Source organism: Macrotis lagotis, chromosome 7 (assembly GCF_037893015.1).
Source record: "Macrotis lagotis isolate mMagLag1 chromosome 7, bilby.v1.9.chrom.fasta, whole genome shotgun sequence".
Classification (NCBI taxonomy): Eukaryota; Metazoa; Chordata; class Mammalia; order Peramelemorphia; family Peramelidae; genus Macrotis; species Macrotis lagotis.
In genome coordinates this window covers 48,427,518-48,449,040 of record NC_133664.1, presented here as the reverse complement: position 1 = coordinate 48,449,040, position 21,523 = coordinate 48,427,518, and the positions used below count along the sequence as shown (strand labels likewise).

Genomic DNA, 21,523 nt, shown 5'->3' with positions numbered 1-21,523 from the left:
TGTGTGTGTGCATGCATGCATGCACACAGTAGATAATATACTCAGAATAGCAATCAAATTGATGGTTAATATTTAAACAGTATAGCTATTATTGTATACAATTTCAATAGTATCTTGGTACTTATTTTCATTCTTTATTATTTCATGCAAGTGTTTCCATGTGTTTTGAAAATACACCTGCTTATCATTTCTTATAGCATTAGTAGTATTCCATCACAATCGTATACAATAACCTATTTAATCATTTCCCAATTGATGGGCATCCACAGTGTCTAATTCTTTCCCACCACAGAGCTGCTGTAAATATTTTTATTTATGTTAAGTTATCCACTTAGTCATTTTTTTCCCTGATCACATTGGGAAACAGTACCAATAAGTGGTATCGTTGGTCAGAGGATAGACACAATTTTATAACTCTTTGGGTATAATTCCAGATTGCTTTCCAAAATAATTTTGTTTACTATTCCAACAACAGTATATTAATGTTTAAATTTTTTCACTTTCTACTACATTTGTCATTTTTCCCTTCTGTCATTCTAGCCAATCTGATAGGTGTAAGATACTTACTACAAAGTTGTTTTAATTTTCATTTCTCCAATCAATAATGATTTAGAGTATTTTTTCAAATGACTTCATATAATTTTAATTTCTTCAATGAAAAACTACTTGTTCAGCAACAAAAACCTTTTAAAAACAAAAGCAAAAAAAACTGTTCATATCCTAAGATTATGCCATTTAAGGAATGATTCATTCTTAAAATCTGACAGAGTGCTCTCTCTCTCTCTCTCTATATATATATATATATATATATATTTAAAATATGAGACTTTTATCTGAGAGATCATCTATAAAAAATTTCTGCTAGTCTGCTATTAAAAAATTATTTTAGTCTTGATCATATTGGCTTTATTTGTTCAAAACGTTTTTAATTTAATGCAATGAAAATCTTTTGTTTTACACCTGACAATGCTGTCTCTTTTTTATTCATGAATTCCTTGCCTGTCCATAAGTTTGATGGTAAATAAGCTTAAATATTTATATTTGTCAAACACATGATTACTATAATCATTTATCACTAAATATCATATGTCTATTCTGTTTCACTGGTCTATCTTTTTATTTCTTAGAAGTAGCCTGTGTAATAGTTTAAGATCTGGTACTGTGTTAAATCTCCTTCCTTCACATTTTTTTCTTCATTAATTCTTTTTGCTATTCTGATCTTTTGTTTTTCTAAATAAATTTTATCATTTTTTTTATTCCAATAAAATAACTTTTGGTAACTTAATTGGGATGGCATTGAATAAACATATTGGTTTAGGAAGAATTTTCAGTTTTATTATATTAGTTTTTACTGCCCTTGAAGTACTAATATTTACACTTTACTTCTGATTTTTATTGGAAACATCTTGCATTTCTCTATTACAGAAATGTTACTTCTTGGTTTTAAATAGATACTGTTTGCCATGTTAAGAAATAATCCATTTATTCCTATAGTTTTTAATATATCAGGGTTGTCAAAAAAAATTTTATCTTCATCTTTTGTCATTTTGCTGAAATTTTCTATTGTTTATTTTTTAGAATTATGTAAGTTACTTTTAGACCACTTGATTGAATATAATTCTTATTTGGGGGTATATATTTGATGTGTTTAGTATCTATTTTTCTATACTTTTTTCTTTAAATATGGTCAGTTTTTGTAAAAGGTGCCATATAAAGCTGAGCAAATAACCTTTCAGTTATCATCAGGTATTCATCTCTTTATCTTTTATCTGTATTATGACCTTATCTGAAATCATGATTTGTGGACCCTGATATTTTTTAACTCAGTTGAAGTTTAAGTTCATTCTCACATTTTGACTCTTGTCAGGTTTTTTTTTTTATTTTTTTATTTTAGATTTTTGCAAGGCAAATGGGGTTAAGTGGTTTGCCCAAGGCCACACAGCTAGGTAATTATTAAGTGTCTGAGACTGGATTTGAACTCAGGTACTCCTGACTCCAGGGCCAGTGCTTTATCCACTGTGCCACCTAGCTGCCCCAATTCTTGTCAGTTTTTGTGAAGCCTTTTGGGTTTTTTGTTTGGGGTTTTGTTTTGTTTTTTGATATTTTAATTTATTTATTTTTGAATTTTACAATTTTCCCCCTATCTCACTTCCCTCCCCCACCCCCACAGAGAGCATTCTGATAATCTTTACATTGTTTCCATGCCTTACATTGATCCAAATTGAATGTTTTAAGAGAAATCATATCCTTAAGGAAAAAATAAAGTATAAGAGAGAGCAAAATTACATAATCAGAGAACTTTTTTAAAAATTAGAGGTCTTTGGTCTTTGTATAAACTCCACAATTCTTTCTCTGAATACAGATACCCCCAGTTTTTATATTTTAAAGTGTATTTCTTTTAAGCAACACATTACTGGATTCTGATAGGTGACACAGTGAATAGTACTAAATCAAATGTCCAGAAGACCTGAATTCAAATCTGTCCTCAGATGCTTCCTAGCTATGTGACTCAGAGCAAGAATCTGTTTGCCTCACTTGGCTCACTTTGTAAAATGGAGATAAATCAGAAGAGAGTGAAGTTCCTAGAATGTGCTTTTTCCCTCCATTCCTGACCCTCTATCCACTTTCTGACCTAGCAGCCACCCTAGTGGTCACTGGGTGATGAATTTTTTTCCCTCTTTATATTAATTGAATAAAAGAAAACCACATTTGAAAGTAACTTTCTTGGTGGAAGCAGTGTTGTTCATCATAATTGAAATCATCAGTCTTTAAATACTGATATATGCATGCATATATATATATATATATATACATACATACATACATACACATGTATTTTAATCAGCAAGCATTTACTGAACTTGGGAACGTTTGTTTTCTAAGATTTAGATCACTCTTGGTGGTAACCAGAGTGGGGAGAAAGATTGTGATAACTAATCTTTATATAGAGCATGTGATTGGTATTATTATTATTATTATTATTATTATTATTATTATTATTATTATTATTATTACCATTTTGCACACGAGAAATTTGAAGATCCGGGAGTTCAATTGATTTGGCCCCAGTTGTTGTCTAGTTCATGATGAGTGATTCCAACAGTCACACTGGTTTTCAGACATCTCAAACTGGATATGCAGTGACATATTTCCAAACAGAAATCATTATCTTCCCCCTAAATTTTTTTCCTTTCTTCTTCCTGCCACCTACCCACCCACCCTTTCCCTATTACTGTGGAGGGCAACATTGACCACCCATTTCCTCAGGCTCCCAAACTTGGAGTTATCCTGGTAGATCTCTTGAATATACCTTTTTCTGTCCTCTGACTCTATTTTACCACATTCTGGTGATTCCTTCTCCCTCAAGAACCTCCATTCAGCTGCTAAATGTGAGCCTGTCACCATCACTACTCAATAAACTCCAGGGGAAAATCTGAAATGCTAGTTAGTGTTCAAAAACCCTTATTAACAGATCCCCTCTTAACCTTTGGTGTCATCAACCTTGGCATTTTCTCTGACAATGTCCCATGCCTGGAATGTTCTCCCTCTCCTCTAACTGTTGACTTCTGATTTTCTTGGAAGTCTCAACTAAAATCTGTAAACCTTTCCCATTTTCTCTTAATTCTAGTGCCTTTCCTATTTTTTCTGTGTATAACTATTTTGTATATATATAAATACATATATATGTCTTTACATGCTGCCTCCCCTATTAGATTATAAATTCCTTGAAGACAGATGATCTTTGACTTCTTTTTTGTGTCCCCAGAGTTTAATGCAGTGTCTAGCATATAGCAGCTATTTATTTATTGATTTCCCTTTCCTCATCTCCTTTGTTTTTTTACTCTTTTCCCATTATTAAAAAAAAAAACAAAAAATATTTCATTTGATCCTGTCCCCTCAGTTATCACCCTAAATATTTCTTCTCTTTCACAGTCAAACTCATAGAAAAACCTTCTGCTTACTAATTTACACAATAATCAAACCCTGAATTTTGGCTTCACTATGTAGGTCCTTAAACTCTTTCAGATTATCAGTGATTTCTTTCTTCAAAAAAATTTTTTTAATTAACAATTTAATGAACATGATCATTACCAATAATAACTTAATTACTCCTTCCAGTGAGCTTTAATTATTTCTTTATCCTCTCTACAGTGTTTTACACTACAGATGTAGATAGGTTTTTTTCCCCTTTCCTGGATCTTCTTGATGTTCTTTCCTAGTTCTCCTACCTATCTCAGTAAGAGACTCCTAGCACTCCTTTGCTGGATTATAATCCACATCCCTAACTGTGTGTGTGTGTATACTTCAAGAAGGGCCTCTTTTCTCTGCGCACATGCGTGTGTGTGTGTGTGTGTGTGTGTGTGTGTATATGTATGTGTGTGTGTGTGTGTGTGTGTGTGTATTCTTTTCATGAGCTCATTCATTATCTCTTCTAAATTCAGTTATCTCTCTCTCTCTCTGAAGATGACTCCCTTATTGGCCATCAGAGCTTTTATTTGCTTCTTCCTTTGTTTGAGTCCTATATAATGTGTAATTTTCAGAGGAATTTAAGAGGAGTGGATCATTCCCTTTTTGGCTCTCCTCTTTGCTGAACTGAATTATTTCAGTTTAAATCTTGTTCTTAGCTAAAATAATTATTGGAAGGACTAAATGAGAAAATGTAAGCACCTTGAAAAGGTTAAAACTCATATAAGTGTACTATGACTACAACTTCTAATATTGCTTCCATCACCACTACTTAAACAGTACCAAAAATATTTTCCTTCTCATCAATCATTATGTTGCCCCTTTTTTATTTTTTACCCTCTACCCCTTTTTTCCTATTTTGCCTCTTAATCCCAAATTAAACAGTCTGCTTCTGCATCGTGCCTCTCCCATGATCATTTCTTTCTCGTGGCTTCATGCCCTTCCATCATTCTGCATTACAGTTTCTCCATAGGAACTACAGCTCCTATTCTGTGTAGGGGTAGTATTCACAAAAACAAAGTCATCTCTCTCTCTCTATCAACTCCTTTCAGATTAATGGGTACATTGTAAGTTTTTTATATCCCTTTATAGAACATATCTCAATCTTGGAAATGTTCTTTAGTGGGACCACCTCTCTCCATAGATTCAAGATCTTGTCTCTTCCCCATCTTCAGTTCTTCTCTTTGTCATTTTATTCTCCTATAACCTCACTTTTTTTTTTTCTGAGGACCACAGGAATTATCTTCCTTTATTCACTCTTGGACTTGATTTATGTACTTCTGCATTTGCTTTTTACCTCTTCCTTTTGATTCACTCTCTCCCCTAATCTGCAACTTAATCTCACAAAATATATTGAAACACCTATGAGAGTATTAGAGTTTAGTCTATGGTATTTCAAGCCTGTTACTCAACTTTCTTTTTATTTTTTTAAATTCTGCTTTTAATTTAAACCCCTTGTGAAAGAAATCTTAACCATTTCTCCTTGTTAATTGCTTTTTTTAAAGTTTCTTTCATAATAGTTTCCTAGAGATGTGATAATTTCATTATTCTTTATTTGATAGTTATATTTATTTACCTTTCTCATGTTTTTCTTTGCGATGCTTAAAAGTCATATTATAATAATAAGGGTATATTTCTGAAGGACTTGAAATACATTGATTTGCCTCATAAACCTGTTCTCTTTCTACCACCACATGCTGCCTCTTATACTTCACAATATCAATGCAAAATAATAGTAAAGTTTTAATAAATAGTAAAGTTTTAAAATTTTCAAATAGTCAGCATCTAACTTACCTTTAATTCTGTTCTATTCACAGCCATATGAAGGATTAAGACCACAAGATCTTCGAAGACTGAAAGATATGCTGATAGTAGAGTCTGCTGACATGCTTCAGGCCCCATTGTTCACTGCTGAGGCTTTACTCAGAGCTCATGGTAATGACAGAAAACATAGAAGCTTTCAGATGATTTATATATAGGCAAGAGTAAAGATAATGTATGTATATTTTTTATGTCTACCCACAGCATGTCAAGTTTTAGATAATAAAAAATCAGCAAGCATTGGTTATGTTATAAATTTAAATGAAGGAAACAGAAAAATGAGGGAAAGGGGGGAAGTATATTGAGAATTTTGTAGTTTGTAATCTGCTTTCTTGTTGTTTACAATGCCACATTTTTGCAGAGTTTGGTTTAAGCACAGTTTAGAAAATAGTTTCCAGAGCCTGGTCCTCCATTTTTTTGGCATTGCCTTCCAATGAGAAAATGTTGATGACATATGGCCATAGTTGATTAAAATTTTTAAAGAAAATGGTTACAATGGTGTTCATTTTATTTTATGTGAGTTATTTTCTATCACTAAATCATAATCATGGAATTTATTTAGTTCTTTAAGATTTAATTCTTTAAAAAATTTTTATGGACATTATTTCATTTGAACCTTACAGTTATCCTATGAAGTAAAGACTGTAGGAAGAAATAGAATTGAAAAGTAGGTGACTTTCCCATGGAAACACAGCTGGAAACTATAGATGGGATTTGAACTTAGCTCTCTTGTGTCTTTACCTTCAACTCTCCATCACAGCATAATGAAGTTTACAGCTTAAAATGACTTTAAATAGTCGCCTCCAATCTTATTTCAACAGGTTAAAAAAAAATCCTGAATTTCAGGGAGGCTAAATGACTTTCCTAGTATTGTTCAACTAGTATCTGAAATAAGATGATAGAATAGAATTTTTTAATTCTAAACTCGCATCTTAGATTTATAGTTGGAAGAGATATTGCCAGTTACTGGGTACAGCCCTTGTTTTAACAGTGAGGAATTTTAGACCCAGGAAAGCTAAATCACTAAGTCCATCCATCTATATACTAAATGTCAGAATTGACATTTGGATGAAGGGACAATTGCTTATATGAATTAATTATTTGCCAAGGGCTGTGTTGAGTTCTAGAGATAGAAGTACAAGAAAAAAGACAATGGCTTTTCTCCATCAACTTACAGTTAAATAGGAATGAGGCCAGGAATGGAGATCAGAGCCAGAAGAGAATGGGGCTAGCACAAGAAAAGTGAGAGGCTGAACTTGAGGGACAACCAGCTTTTAGTGAAGTGTCACAGGATCTTGCCAGGCCAAGGCTTACAGAGGACTGAAGCAACCACAGGGTTTCAGCATGAGGTCTTAGATTTCTAACTTCTAATATGAACTCAATCCTTGAAAGCAACTCATATCCTCTGACAGTACAGTATTCTTTTCTGGAACCAACATGAAACTGTAGGTCTAATTACAGTCTTTTTAATATTACCATTTTTGAGGATATAACAATGTGATATCATATTAGCTTCTTTTGGGAAATTATTGATTGCTATAAAATATATTTTTATTTATCATATATGATATATGTATAAAATATTAATATATTAATAGGATCCATAAATAATTCTTTAGAACTAAACAAACGTTGTTCATTTGTTCTATGTTTATTAATACTGGCTACTGGGAAGAGGGAGCATCTCTACCCTCAAGAAGCTTCAGATCTAATCACTTTACCAAAACACTAACCCTTCTACTTTTTCACTTCATCCCATTTCATCCTGTTTCCTCCAACAGCTTGGAGTAACTATAGATTGGGAATAAGTGTTATTCCCCCCACTCTTTCCCTAATTTTTAATTTTTTCCCTGACTGCTAGCTCTCTTCCTGCTGCCTACAAAATGCTTGTATCTTCCCATTCTGAAACAAAGTCTTCACCTGATCTATCCATCCCTACTAATTTTTCTATTTTTCTTCTGTTTTTATAGCTAAACTCCTTCCAAAGGCCATCTATGATAAGTGCCTCCCCTTTTCTCCTCCCACCCTCTTCTTAACCCCTTAGAATATGGTTTCTGACTTTATTATGTCACCAAAGCTGTTCTCTTTAAAGTTAGCCAGTGATCTCTTAGTTGTCAAATCCAATGGTATTTTCTCAATCCTTCTTCTTGACTTCTTTTTGACAGAGTTGATCACTCTCCTTAATTGTCTTTTCTCTGCATGTTTTCAGGACACTCCTGTCTCCTAGTTTTCCTCCTATCTGACTGTTCTAACCATAGTTGTCCCCCCATGAATTTAATTACCCTCTTTATGGTGTCAAATCTCAAATCTACATAACCTGCCCCAGTCTCTTTTCTGATCTCCAGTTGCCTTTTAGACATCACGCATTGGATATTCAATGATCATCTTAAACTGAATATGTCCAAAACATAACTCATATACTTGTCCTTCTCTTCTCTGGAACTGCTTTCCCTTGGTGCAGCCATCTCACCCCTAGAGTATGCAATAGCTGTGGGTGAGATAGCCTGCTTTTGTGTCTCTTCTCACTCTAATTGATCCTTTATCCTTTAGCCACTAAAACTATTTTTCTTTTTCCATTTGGCCAATTGTGTTTTTGAAGAGGTTGGGGTTTTTTTAGGCAGTTTTTGTGCTTCCTTCTGCAAGCCATTGACTCTCTTGAATACTTCTCATAGGTTTTTTTGGGGAGGGGGGTGTTTTTTTTTTTTCTTTTTAGGTTTTTGCAAGGCAAATGGGGTTAAGTAGCTTGCCCAAGGCACACAGCTAGGTAATTATTAAGTGTCTGAGACTGGATTTGAACCCAGGTACTCCTGATGCCAGGGCCAGTGCTCTATCCACTGCGCTACCTAGCTACCCCAATATTTCTTATTTTTTAATCCCAATTAAGCTACTTGATTTTAAAAAATCTTTTCTGGGCTTGAGAATAATTCATATTCCTCTCTGGTGGCTTCACATGTAGGCCTTTTCCCATTCACCTCTTCTGGGATGGTGTTGTGATCTTCCTTGGTGCCATAGTAACTTTCTATGGCCATGACTTTTTTCTGTTTTTTCTCTCATTTTTTAACCTAATTTGTGGTTTTAAAGTTGCATTCTGCTCATGGACCACCAGGGGCACTCTTCCAGCTTGTGTCAAAAAGCATGGGCCTTGCTTATAGACTTTCCATACTGGCTCAGCTTATATGATCTGATCTCCTTGACTTTCAAATTTTGTACTTCTCACATATTCTGTGATATGGGAGGTATGTTCTTGTTTTTCCTTATGTGCAATACCCCATTTCCCAGTACTGCCAGTACCCCAATCATTATCTCCTATACCTGGAATTCTTTCCCTTATCTCTACCTCTTAGTTTTCTTCAAATCTGCTAAAAACCCACTTTCTATCTGGGAAACCTTTCCTGATTCTCTTTTATCTTACTGTCTTTCCTTTGAGATTGTCTCTCCCATTCAGACTGTGAGCTACTTAAGAATAGAAACTGCCCTTTGCCTTACTTTGTATCACCATTGCCTCCTAAGCCTGGCACAGTAAGAACTTAATAAATGCTAGTTGGCTTGAATTGATACATACATACATCTCCATTATGCACACTCTCAACAAATCTCTTAGGTCACAGTCCCAGGATGAAGAGCAACATATTAGAATGTACAATTATAGGGGAGTGGAGATCCTAGTCACGTGTTTAAGGTGGAAAAGAGTGTTTGTAGGGGCTCACATAGCCAGGACCACACCTTTCCTTAAATCATACTTCGGTAGAAGAACCAAAAATTTAAAAATTCCCAGAATTAGCTCTGAAAACAGCTACATGAAAAGCCCAAATTTTGGAACAGTTTCCTGGTCACCCTAGAAGCTCAGTCCAATTTTAACATAAAATTAAAAGTCAAGAAATAGATGAGAAAACAAGCAAAAACAAAAAACCTGACCACAGGAAGTTGCTATGGTCACATACAATATAAACTCAGAAGAGGACAGTGATGTCAAAACAGCTACATTGGTGTCAGACCCAAAAAGATTAAAAATCAGCTAAGAGAGGTAGAAGGGAAAAAATGAGAGTTATGCAAGAGAATCATAAAAAATCTACAACTTGGTGAAGGAAATAGAGTGGCAAAAGATGTATGAAAATTCAGTAAAGAAAATTCATTAAAAAGTTTTATTGTTTATAGTCATTTTTCAGTCATGTCTAATTCTTCCTGACTTTAGTTGGGTTTTTCTTGGCAAAGATACTAGAGTGATTAGCCATTAGCCATTTCCTTCTAAAGCTTATTTTACAGATGAAACTGAGGCCAAGCAGAGTTAAATGACTTTTCTAGGTTCACATACATAGTGAGTGTCTAAGGCCAGATTTGAACTCACATTGACTCCAGGTCCATTGTATCACCTAGTAGAGTTGGCCAAATGGAAAAGAAGATCAAAACCTCACTGAAGAAAACAACTCTGAAAAAGTAGAATTGGTTAACTGGAAAGGACAAAAGCTCATTACAAGTTGAAGCTAATGACTATGCGACATAAAGAAACAGTTAATAAAGAATGAAAAAAAAAATAGAATAAAATGTGAAGTATCTCATTGGAAAAACAACTGACAAGAAAATAGAAGAGAATCGATTTAAGAAATATTAGACAACTTGAAAGCCATGATCCAAGAAGAAAAAAAAACATTTAAATAGGGTCTAGACAGCATATTTCAAAAAATATTCAAGGAAAACTGCCCTGATAAATCCTAGAATCAGAGGGCAAAGTAGAAATTGAAAGAATTCACCCAGAAACTCCTGAAAGAGATCCCAAAATGAAAATTCTCAGGAATATTATAGCAAAATTTGAGACCTACCAAAGTGAAAATATCACAAGCAGCCAGAAAGAAACAGTTCAAATATTGTGGAGTCAGAATAACACAAGATTTAGCAGCTTCAACAGCACAGGATTAGAGGGGTTTGATTATGATATTCTGGAAAGCAAAGGACCTAGGATTACAACCAAGAATCACCTACCCACTGAAACTGACTATAGTCTTTCATGGGGAAAAATGGATATTGAAATACTACTTTAATACATTTTTGATTTAAAAAATCAGAGCTGAACAAAAGTTTTCATTCAGACTCAGACATAAAAAATGTAAAAGGGAAAGAGAAATCACTTTTGAGTTCTTTTATGGGAAGATGATACTTGTAGCTACTACCATTCAGAAAGTTAGGAAGTGTAATTTGACAATGATGGGATGATGATATAAAAAAATAAAGGGCAAATACAAAGGATTCCTGGAATAGGTAGAATGGATAAATTTCCCATAAAAGTGCAAAAGAGCTATTACAGTGAAGAGAAAGGTGGGGGTGGGTTAGGCAACATGTGACCTTTATTCTAACTGGAATTGACTCAAAGAAGGTATAACAGATTTAACTGTCTTAACCTATGGGGCAGTTGAAGGGGGAAGAGGAGGACTTACAGAAGGGAAGAAATATTAGAAACAAAACATGAGGATGAAAAGAGAAGAGAGGGAGGGAAGGAGACAGGAATGGATAAAGGGGGGGAATTGAATGAAAAGAACTGTAAAACAAATGGATAGCAGAATGTTTTAATAGTCAGAATCTTACTATATGTTGCTTAGAGGAAACACTTTTGAAGCAGAGATACATATAAGAGAAAGGATAGGAACTGGTCCAGAATCTGTTATGTTTCACTTGAGCTGATTACCAGTCATGAATTCAGACAAAGACAGAGCAAAAATAAATCGATTAAAGAAGGGAAAAAGTCATGGTAGTCAGTGAGATAACATCAATACTAAATATACAAAACATAATATAGTATTCAAATTCTTAATAGAAAATTTAAGTGAGAGACAGCTAGGTAGCACAGTGGATAGAGCACCGGCTCTGGAGTCGACACTTAATAAACCTAGCTGTGTGGCCTTGGGCAAGCCACTTAACCCCATTGCCTTACATAAAAACCCAAAAAAAGGAAAAAAAAGGAAGAAAGAAAATGTAAGTGATAGGAGGAAATAGACAATAAAACCATACTAGTCAGGAGACCTCAACTTTCCCTTTTTAAGTTAGATAAATCTAATAATAAAGTAAATAAATTGAGGAAATGAAATTCTGTTCAGTTTTAGAAAAATTAGGGATAATAGACCATTGTAGAAAATTGAAAAGCAATGGAAAGGAATATACCTTTTTCTCAGCAGCTCAACCTATAAAAATTGATCATGTTTTAGGGCATAGAAATTTTACAACCAGCTGCATAAAAGCAGAAATATTAAATGTGCCCTCTTCCGATCATACTCTAATAGACATTATTTAGTAAAGAGCTGTGGAAACATACATTACAAATTTCTCCAGATGCTTACATCAATAAAATAGGGAATGAATAGAAAAAAATCCCAGGACCAGATGATAGCACATATGTACTCTACCAAACATTTAGAGAACAATTAATTTTAAATAGTATATAAAGTACTTGGAAAATACAGGCAATGGAGTCCTAACAAATTCATTTTATGACAGAAATTTTGATACCTTAGGCAAAAAGAACAAAAAAAAAGGAGAGACAAGTTCCAAAATGGAGATTGATGCAAACTACCTAGTAAATTAAAACAATATATCACTGAGATAAAATTTATACCAGAAGTCTAGAAGTGAATCACTATTAGGAAAAGTGTCAGCATAATTGACATTAATAAAAAAAAACCCAACAGAAATCACGTGATTATCTTAATAGATGCAGACAAAGCTTTTTGACAAAACTCCCATTCCTATTCAAAATACTAGCAAGCATTGAAATAAAATGACACTTTCCTTAACATAAGCAATGGTAATCTAAAAATATCAATAAGCATCTATGGTGGCATGAAACTTTCTGCATAAGATCAACAGTGAAGTTTATCAACACCATTATTCAGCACTAGCAAAGCTATAGTTACAAGAAAACTATCACTCTTTGCAAATGATATGATATCCTTAGAGAATCAAGTTAAAACAGGTTGAAATAATTTGCCAACTTTAGCCAAGTTGTAGTTTATAAAATAAGCTTGCATAAATCATTAGCATTTCTAGATATTGCCAATGAAGTTCAGCAGGAAAAGATAAACTCCATTTTAAATAATAGTAGATGACAATATAAAATTGAGAATCTTTCTGCCAAGACAAACTTAGGAACTATATGAGTTTAATTCATACAAAATGAGATCTAAATATTTGGAAAAATACTAATTGTTCTTTAGTAGGCTATGCTAATATAATGAAAAAGTGAAAACTATTTTTAATCTATTTGCTAAGTTCCATACCAATTAAAACTACCAAAAATTATTTGATAAAGCAGAAAAAAAATATAGAATTCATCTGGAAGAGCAAAAGGTCCAAGTGGGTAGATGATGTGGATACTACGGGTAATGCTATATGCAGATTAGAAGAACATGAATAGGTAGTTGACCTATCAGATCAAGGGAAGAATTTAGGATGAAATGAAGGAGTATTGCAAAAAATATTGATTATATTATATTAAAAAAAATCTCTTGCACAAACAAAACCAAAGCAACTAGGATTAAAACAAAAAGCTGAGGGAAAATTTTTTTTTTTCATCAGATGTCTCCGATAAAAGGCCTCTTTACTAAAATATCTGAAGAACTGGGTTAAATTTTTAGGAATGCAAGTCATTCCCCAATTCATAAATGGTCAAAGGAACAGGCAGTCTAAAAGCAAAAAAATTAGAGCTGATAATAGTCATGAAAAAATATCCTAAATCACTATTGATTACAAAAATGTAAAATAAAATCACTCTGAGTTTGCTCCTCATACCTAATTAGCTTATATGATAGAAAAGGAAACTAATGAATGTTGGAAAATTAGGGTATTAATGCATTGTTGATATTTTTACTGAGTATCATCTTTTTCTTTTTGCCTAAGACTGGGATAGGGAAAAATTACTTGAAGCATGGATGTCTAATCCAGAGAACTGCTGCCAACGTTCAGGTGTTCAAATGCCAACACCACCCCCAAGTGGGTACAATGCCTGGGATACACTTCCTTCTCCTCGAACTCCAAGAACGACTCGCTCTTCTGTCACTTCTCCAGATGAAATTAGTTTATCTCCTGGTGACCTGGATACAGCTTTGGTGAGTATTAATTTTGAACCTGATTATTAGCCTTATACTTCAGTTTCTAAATGTTTGTGATTTCCTTTTGTTTAATGTTTTCTTTAAAAAAATTGGTAGGCAGTGAACATAGCAAGCAGGAAATAATGTCAGAATTTATGAAATAGATTATGTTTGACGGGAAAAGGACTTATTATTGGTGAGAAATTTATTCCTGAGCCAGATAGCATATAGTTAAACTATTGACCCCTTTGATTAATATTCAGTAAAATAATAATGAACAAAACATGGTATACAATTGAAATGCTATAATTCTGAGTTACCAAAACAAATAAATAAAAATTAAAATATGCTACCTGGATAACAGAAGCTGCAAGAACCCTGCACCCTCACCCTGCAGCTCAAATATGGCACCAAACTCTCATTCTGGATCCTTGAGCAAGTCCCTTGACCTCTCTGATAATGGGAACCATGGGATATTTCCTTGCCAGGGTTATGCTGGGGATCTTATGGATAGTATTTGTTACATATTTAGTTAGCATTGCCTGAAAGACAAGTGATAGACAAATAAGAGCTGTTTCTGTTATTATTATATTTGTGATTTATTGTGCTTATGATTATTCAACATACTTTAATTGCCTCAAGAAGAAGAGAAACTGGTTGGCTAGTGACTTCCTGTGTGTGCCAGGCACCAGGGGAGACAGAAGAAGGACAATAGAGTCTCTACTAAGGAAATGTCTGACTTCATGGCTACTTTTGTATTACATAGAAGCATGGGAAAGTTATGAGCAGTATTGTCTGATATGAAAAAGTAAGCAGACAGTGAATTAAATAAACTTCTAATTAAGAAGCTCTATTAACATATAGGGTATTGTATGTATTAAAAAATGTTATTCTAAGTAGGAGACTCTAGCTTCTACCAGACTGTCAGAGGGGGTTCTTTTACATAAATGAAATTTTTTTTTTAGATAATCTGTATTTCTTATACTTAGAGTAGTTAAAATTTCATCATAAGTTTTTAACAGTTTGTGGGGCTTTTTATCTATTTTTCTTTAAGGTCAAACACAATCTAGACTCAATCCAACATAATTGAAAATATATGAATATTAAATAATAGAAATTGAATAAGAGAAAATATATATGACTTTTTCCTTCCGTACAGCCTTAAGCAGGTTCTCTGGGTTCTTGTGTCATCAATTAGTCTCCCTTGTCTTCAGTATTTCTATACTGCCTGTTTACAGTCCCCTTTCAAGCATATTCAAGTATTCCCTTACCTCCCCTCCAAAAAAGAAAATTTCCTTTGGCATTGCCATCCTTTCAAACCAGCATCCTGTATATACATGGTTCATATAATTTCTTCCTTTGTAGTAATTCTGTAGCTATATCCAACCATAATCTTTCCCCATCATCTTCCCCCAGCACCAGTGACCCTTTCTTAGTCCATAATCCTTTTTAAAATCTTCCATCAATGTTTGAGACCATTGATCACTCTCTTCTTGTTATGTCCACATTCACCTCCCATCTACCACAACTCCACTCCCTTCTGGCTTTAGTTATCTTTTTTTTTCTTTTTGGATTTTTGTAAGGTAATGGGATTAAGTGACTTACTCAAGGTCACACAGCTAGGTAATTATTAAGTGTCTGAGACAGGATTTGGACTCAGGTCCCCCCATTCCAGGACCAGTGCCCTATCCACTGTACCACCTAGCTGTCCCCATAATTAAAATTTTTCTTTATCACTTTATTTTGAGGCAGTTAGAGTTGTGACTTGCTATCAAGTATCTGAGATTAATTTTGAACTCATATCCTCCTGCCTTCAGGGGCAATGTTCTATCCACTAGTACCACCTAGCCACCCCTGGCTTCAGTGATTTTGTTTAGCTTCCAGTTCTCTTGTCTGTCTCACACTTTCTTCTTGGTCATGACTATTTTGTTTTTCTCTTTTCCACCACAAGAATTATGAAAGAGCCTTTTCTTCAATTTGTTTCTGTTGTCTTTACACTATTCCCCTTGATAGATCTGTGTTATATGAGCCCTCATTCTCTTGTCATCTAGCTGCTTAAGCTCACTATGTCCAAAATGGAATTCATTATCTTTCCCTCCTCTTTACTTATTTTATTTTGCAGGTACTATCATCCTACCAGCCTCATAAACTCCAGGTTTTTAAGGTCATCTTTAATGCTTGTTTTTCGTTCAACTCACACAACAAATCAGTTTCTAAGAACTGTCAATTCTTCTAACATGGTGTTTACTTGTTATACATCTCTGTTTCTCCTCCTTTCAAATTACCACCACAGTCACTCTGGCCTTCACCTTTCTTAGCCTGATTATTAAATCAATCTCTTCCAATTTTCACTCAGCTGCCAAACTTATTGGACACTCAAAATTTGTAGGCTCCTCTCAAACATATACTTCTTTTCCTATTATTTTCACTATCTAAGCATAATCTCATCCTGTGCCTGCTTATGTACCCTAGGTTCTAGTCAGAATGAACTGTTCTCCTTTTCATGATCTAGTTCTGCCCTCTTTCATCTCCTTGCATTTGGTTATAAAATCATTAGGATCCAAAGGTGTTGAAGAAGGTTTTTTACAGTTGAGGAAACTGGGAGGATTTAAATGATCAGTCAAAAGATATTCATTAAATGCCAAAAGCAAGTATAAAATCCAGTTCTTCCTGTCGTGTAAGCATTTCTTCTTTCCTAGGACAGGGCTTAACATATAGTAGGTATTTATTTGTTTATTCATTTATGCATTCATTAATTTGTTTGTTCATTTGCAAGGCAATGGGGTTAAGTGACTTGCCAGAGGTCACACAGCTAATTATTAAATGTCTGAGGTCAGATTTGAACTCAGGTCCTCCTGACTCCAAATCTTTTGCTCTATCAACTGCACTACCTCGCTGCCCCTTGCAGTAGATACTTAGTAATAAATATCTGTTCTTCATTCAATTATCTATTTATTCAGGACAGCTCAATAGAGTAGTGGATAGTTCATTGATCTTAGAGTCAGGAGGATGGAAGTTCAAATCCAGCCTCAGTCACTTGACACTTAGTTGCTGTGTGATCTTGGGCAAGTCTCTTAACCCCAATTGCCTCATATCCAGGTCCATCTCCAGTCATCCTGATCCATATCTGGTCACTAGACCTAGATGGCTCCAGAGGAGAAGAAAGTGAGCTGGTGACTTAGCCCAGCACCCTCTCCCTCAATTCCACTTCACTTTATGATCTTCTTCAAGAAGGAAGGACAAACATCATCGTCATCATCATCATCATCATCATTTACTTATTCAAACACTGTAATACCATCATCTGTCTGTCAGTATAGTGTGGTACACAACTGAAGAAAGCTCTTCATTTTATATAAGACAAGTAGCTCTGAAAGTATTATTTCACCAAGTTCATTCTTCCTTTATCTCTATGAAATATTTATACTCAGTAACTTAATCATCGATTGAAAAAATACCAAGAGAAAAAAACTCTTTTTTCAAGACACAGCATGGGTGGAAGTAGAATGAAGTGTGGTTATCTTTTTGTTGTTTTTTTCTAATTTAATATTTATTTATTCTCATTTTGTACAAACAATGTTTTTTATACATTAATAAAATATTCTTGTTTAAGAGTAAACAAAATACCCCCTCCCCCAAAAAATATAGTCTCACTTGAGCAATAAAGGGGAGAGAAAAAAAATAATAGTAATAATTTTAAGTATGGCTAGGTGGCACAGTGGAGGAAGCACCAGCCCTGGAGCCAGGAGCACGCGAGCCCATATCCAGCCTCGTACCCCCAACAATCACACAGCTTTGTGACATACAAGCCATCCCAACTCCACTGCCCTGCATAAACCAAAAAAAAAGAAAAAAAAAGACATAAAATAAATAATAATAGTAGGGGTGGCTGGGTGGTGGACGGAGCACTAGCCCTTGCCCTTGAGCCAGGAGCACCCAGATATGAATCTGGCCTCAGACACCCAATGATCACCCTGCTATGTGGCCCCAAGGGAGGCCACCCAGCCCCATTTGCCCTGCACCCCCCCAAATAATAATAATAATAATAATAATAATAATAATATAAAATGTGTTTCAGTCTGTGTTCCAACACCACCAACTCTGTTGGGTGGATCACATTTTTTTTTAGGTTTTTGTAAGGCAAATGGGGTTAAGTAGCTTGCCCAAGGCCACACAGCTAGGTAATTATTAAGTGTCTGAAACTGGATTTGAACCCAGGTATTGCTGACTCCAGGGCTGGTGCTTTATCCATTGCGCCACCTAGCCGCCCCAGGATCGCATTCTTTATGATAAGTCCATCACAAAAGTTACTTCCATATTTTTCCAACGTTGCCATTACTGATCACAACTCCCTCCTTTCTTATTTCTCCACTACCATGTACTGTATTTTCTCTCTCCTTTCACTCTGACTCTGCTGTAGCGTAGCTGAGTGGCGCAGCAGACAGATCCCTTGTTCTGGGGCCAAGAGGTCCCCAGCCCACATACCACCCCTTAGGCCCAGCATTCACCCAGCCCTATAGTCCCAGACAGGCCATCCAGTCCCAGCCCCTTGCAAGAAGTAAAAAAGAAAATGTGTTATATCTGACCACTCTCCCCCCATGGTCTATCCTCTCCTCCTTTATTCACATCTCCCCCCTTCCCCCTGCCCCTCCCCCTTTTCTTCTTGCTACAGATGCCTATACCCCATTGAGTATATATGCTGTTTCCTCTCCGAGCCACCTCTGATGAGAGTGAAGATTCCCTCATTCCCCTTTGGCTTCCCCCCTTCCATATCATTGCAATAACTCATTGTAATAAAGAAAAATCTTATTATATGAAATATCTTGGCCTGTTCCCCCTCTCCTTTTTCTTTCTCCCATTACATTTCCCTTTTTTCTATTGACTTGATTTTTAGACAATATTTTATCTTCAAATTCAGATTTCTCCTGTGCTTCATCTATAAAAGCTCCTTCTACCTGCTCTGTTAATTGAGAAGGTTCATAGGAGTATTATCAGTGTCATTTTTCTATACAGGAATACATGCAGTTCATTATCATTAAGTCCCTCATATTTTCCCCTTCTCCAATCTCTATGCTTCATCTGAGTCCTGTGTCTGAAGATCAAACATTCTGTTCAGCTCTGGCCATTCTAACAGGAACATTTGAAATTCCCCTGGTTCATTGAAAGTCCATCTTTTTCCCTGGAAGAGGACATTCAGCCTTGCTGGGTAGTTCATTCTCAGCTGCATTCTAAGCTCTTTTGCCTTCTGGTATATTATATTCCAAGCCCTATGAACTTCCAATGTAGTTGCTGCTAAGTCCTGTGTGATCCTGACTGCAGCTCCATGATATTTGAACTGTGTCCTTCTGGCTGCTTGTAATATTTTCTCTTTGACTTGGGAGTTCTGGAACTTAGCTATAATATTCCTAGGGGTTGGTTTTTTGGGGATCTCTTTCTCGGGGGGATCGGTGGATTCTCTCCATTTCTATTTTGCCCTCTGCTTCTAGAATATCCAGGGCAATTTTCCTGTAGTAATTCTTTAGAAATGGTGTCAAGGCTCTTTTCCTGATCATGACTTTCAGGTATTCCAATAATTTTTAAATTATCTTTCCTAAATCTGTTTTCCATATAAGTTGTTTTTTCAGTGAGATGTTTTACATTTTCTTCTAATTTTTCATTCTTTTGGTTTTGAAGTATTGAGTCCTGATTTCTTGTAAATTCATCAGTCTTCCTGAGTTCTATTGTTTGTCTGAAGGATTTGTTTTCCTCAAAGTCTTTTTTTGAGCTCTGTCATAGCCTAAGTCCAATTTCTGTTTTTCTTGGAGTCTTTAGATGCAGGAGCTTCTGCTTCCTCATATTCAGACTGAGTATATCCATCCTTGGGATCATAGATAATGTATTTCTCAATGGTGTTCCTCTTGTTTTTCTGCTTGCTCATTTTCCCAGCCTTAGCCTGTTTTGGGGGTGCTTCCTGAGTTTTTGGGACACTCCCACAAGGATCTCAGTGTGTGAGGCTCTATCCTCCCTCCTGGTCTGTGAATGACCATAAGCGCCCCCTTCTGCCACGGGGCTGAGGTGAGGGGGGCCCTGCTGTTCTATGGGGGGGCCTAGACTGCGATCAGGGTCTGAATGTGGTCAGAGCCCCAGAGTCCTGTTCCAGGGGCAGAGGACAGAGCTCGCAGTTTCTCTTCACTCCCCTCACTAGGTTCAATGGGCTCATGCCCTGGGGGCTCCTGCTTACCAGCTCTGCCTGCTTCTGTTTTCTGGATCTGGGCTGCTGTGGTCATGCTGCTTGCTGTGTGCCCTGAGGGCTGGGCTCCACATGCTCGCTCTGGCAGAGGTCCCCAGCTGTTCCCCCACTTTGTACCCGGTGCTCCCCGGGGTGCAGCTCAGGAGACTCCCCGCTGCTGTGAGCCATGGCTCCCAGCACCCTGGGGCTGCCTCCAGGAGGCTGAAGTTCTTTCGTTCTGGCAGGCCGCCCCTCCAACCCCGGGGAGCAGAGCCTTTCTGCTCTTTTCCAGGTTACCTTGAGTAGGAGAACTGCCTCACTGGGTCCCACTGTGGGTTCTGTTGCTCAAAAATTTAGTTAAGAGTCCTTAGTTTCGAAGTTTTATGAGAAAGCGCCCAAGACAGAATCTGCTTTTGTTGCCATCTTGGCTCTGCCCCATGGTTATCTTTTTGTAAGGCACTCTGACTTTTTTTAAATGCATCTCATTTTTTAATTTGCATGATTCCTTTTCCTAATGTATAGGTTTTGTGTATGTAATGAATTAATGAAATTTAAATTTTTTTTTTGTAACTATCTAAGCAGTAAGTTGCTTGACGTTGTTGGGGAGAGCGCATTGCTTCCAAAGTAGCTCATCATTTCATTACATATCCCTCTAAGTGACTAACACATAGTGTTAACAAATGAAGTAGTGCTGGTGTCAGGGAGAACTATATTTATATCCTACCTAAGATACTTCCAGTCCTTATGAATCTAGACCTAAAGTCACTTCTGCTTTCACTGCCTGTTTCCTCTTCCATTAAATGGGTCTACTTACCAATTACTTAACAGAATTGTTTTTAGATTGAAATAGCACCACAGCTACACATATACATTGCAAACCATAAAGCACCATATAAAAATTGTTATTATTGTTATTGTTTTTTGATTCCATTAATGACAATCATACATGGTATTTTTAGCTTGATTACACTAAATTAAGGTTTTTCTATATTGTATTTTTTACTTATTCTGCAGTGTGACATTTGTATGTGCAATATTTCTGTGTTTGAAGACCCAGTGGATATGCCATGTGGGCATGACTTTTGTCGAGCATGTTGGGAAGCGTGAGTATATATGTAACTTAATTTTTTCTTAACAAATAATTCCCACTTTAATTATAAAGTTCCTTGCATTTAAAAGGTTAAAGCCTTTTTTTGCAAGCATGATAATTATACTGAAATTCTTGATAATTTTAATTCTTATCAGAGATGAAAATTTTTGTTTTACTTCATTATGCATTTTTTAAGTCTCTTAGTATTTTGTTATATTTGAATATGTGGAAGATACTTTGAAGTGTTTTGCCTGAATGGAAACATTTTAAAGGAAAAAGTGTGTTCTCAAAGAAGTTAAGGTTTTTTCAACCACTAGTTTCTTATATAGGAGACATCTCAGGTTCAGCTCCTTGCTCTTAATAGAA

At 35.6% G+C, this 21,523-nt stretch overlaps 1 protein-coding gene across 6 annotated transcripts in view; it reads left to right on the top strand.

The window, feature by feature from the left end:
* Positions 1-21,523, top strand: part of ANKIB1 (ankyrin repeat and IBR domain containing 1) — a 131,666-nt gene that overhangs the window by 60,617 nt on the left and 49,526 nt on the right. For all 6 annotated transcript variants that reach the window (XM_074192829.1, XM_074192826.1, XM_074192828.1 and 3 more), the window contains 3 exons: positions 5,784-5,901; positions 13,669-13,877; positions 21,082-21,170. In XM_074192829.1, coding sequence (XP_074048930.1) covers positions 5,784-5,901; positions 13,669-13,877; positions 21,082-21,170 — 416 coding nt within the window. The remainder of the gene's footprint in view (positions 1-5,783; positions 5,902-13,668; positions 13,878-21,081; positions 21,171-21,523) is intronic.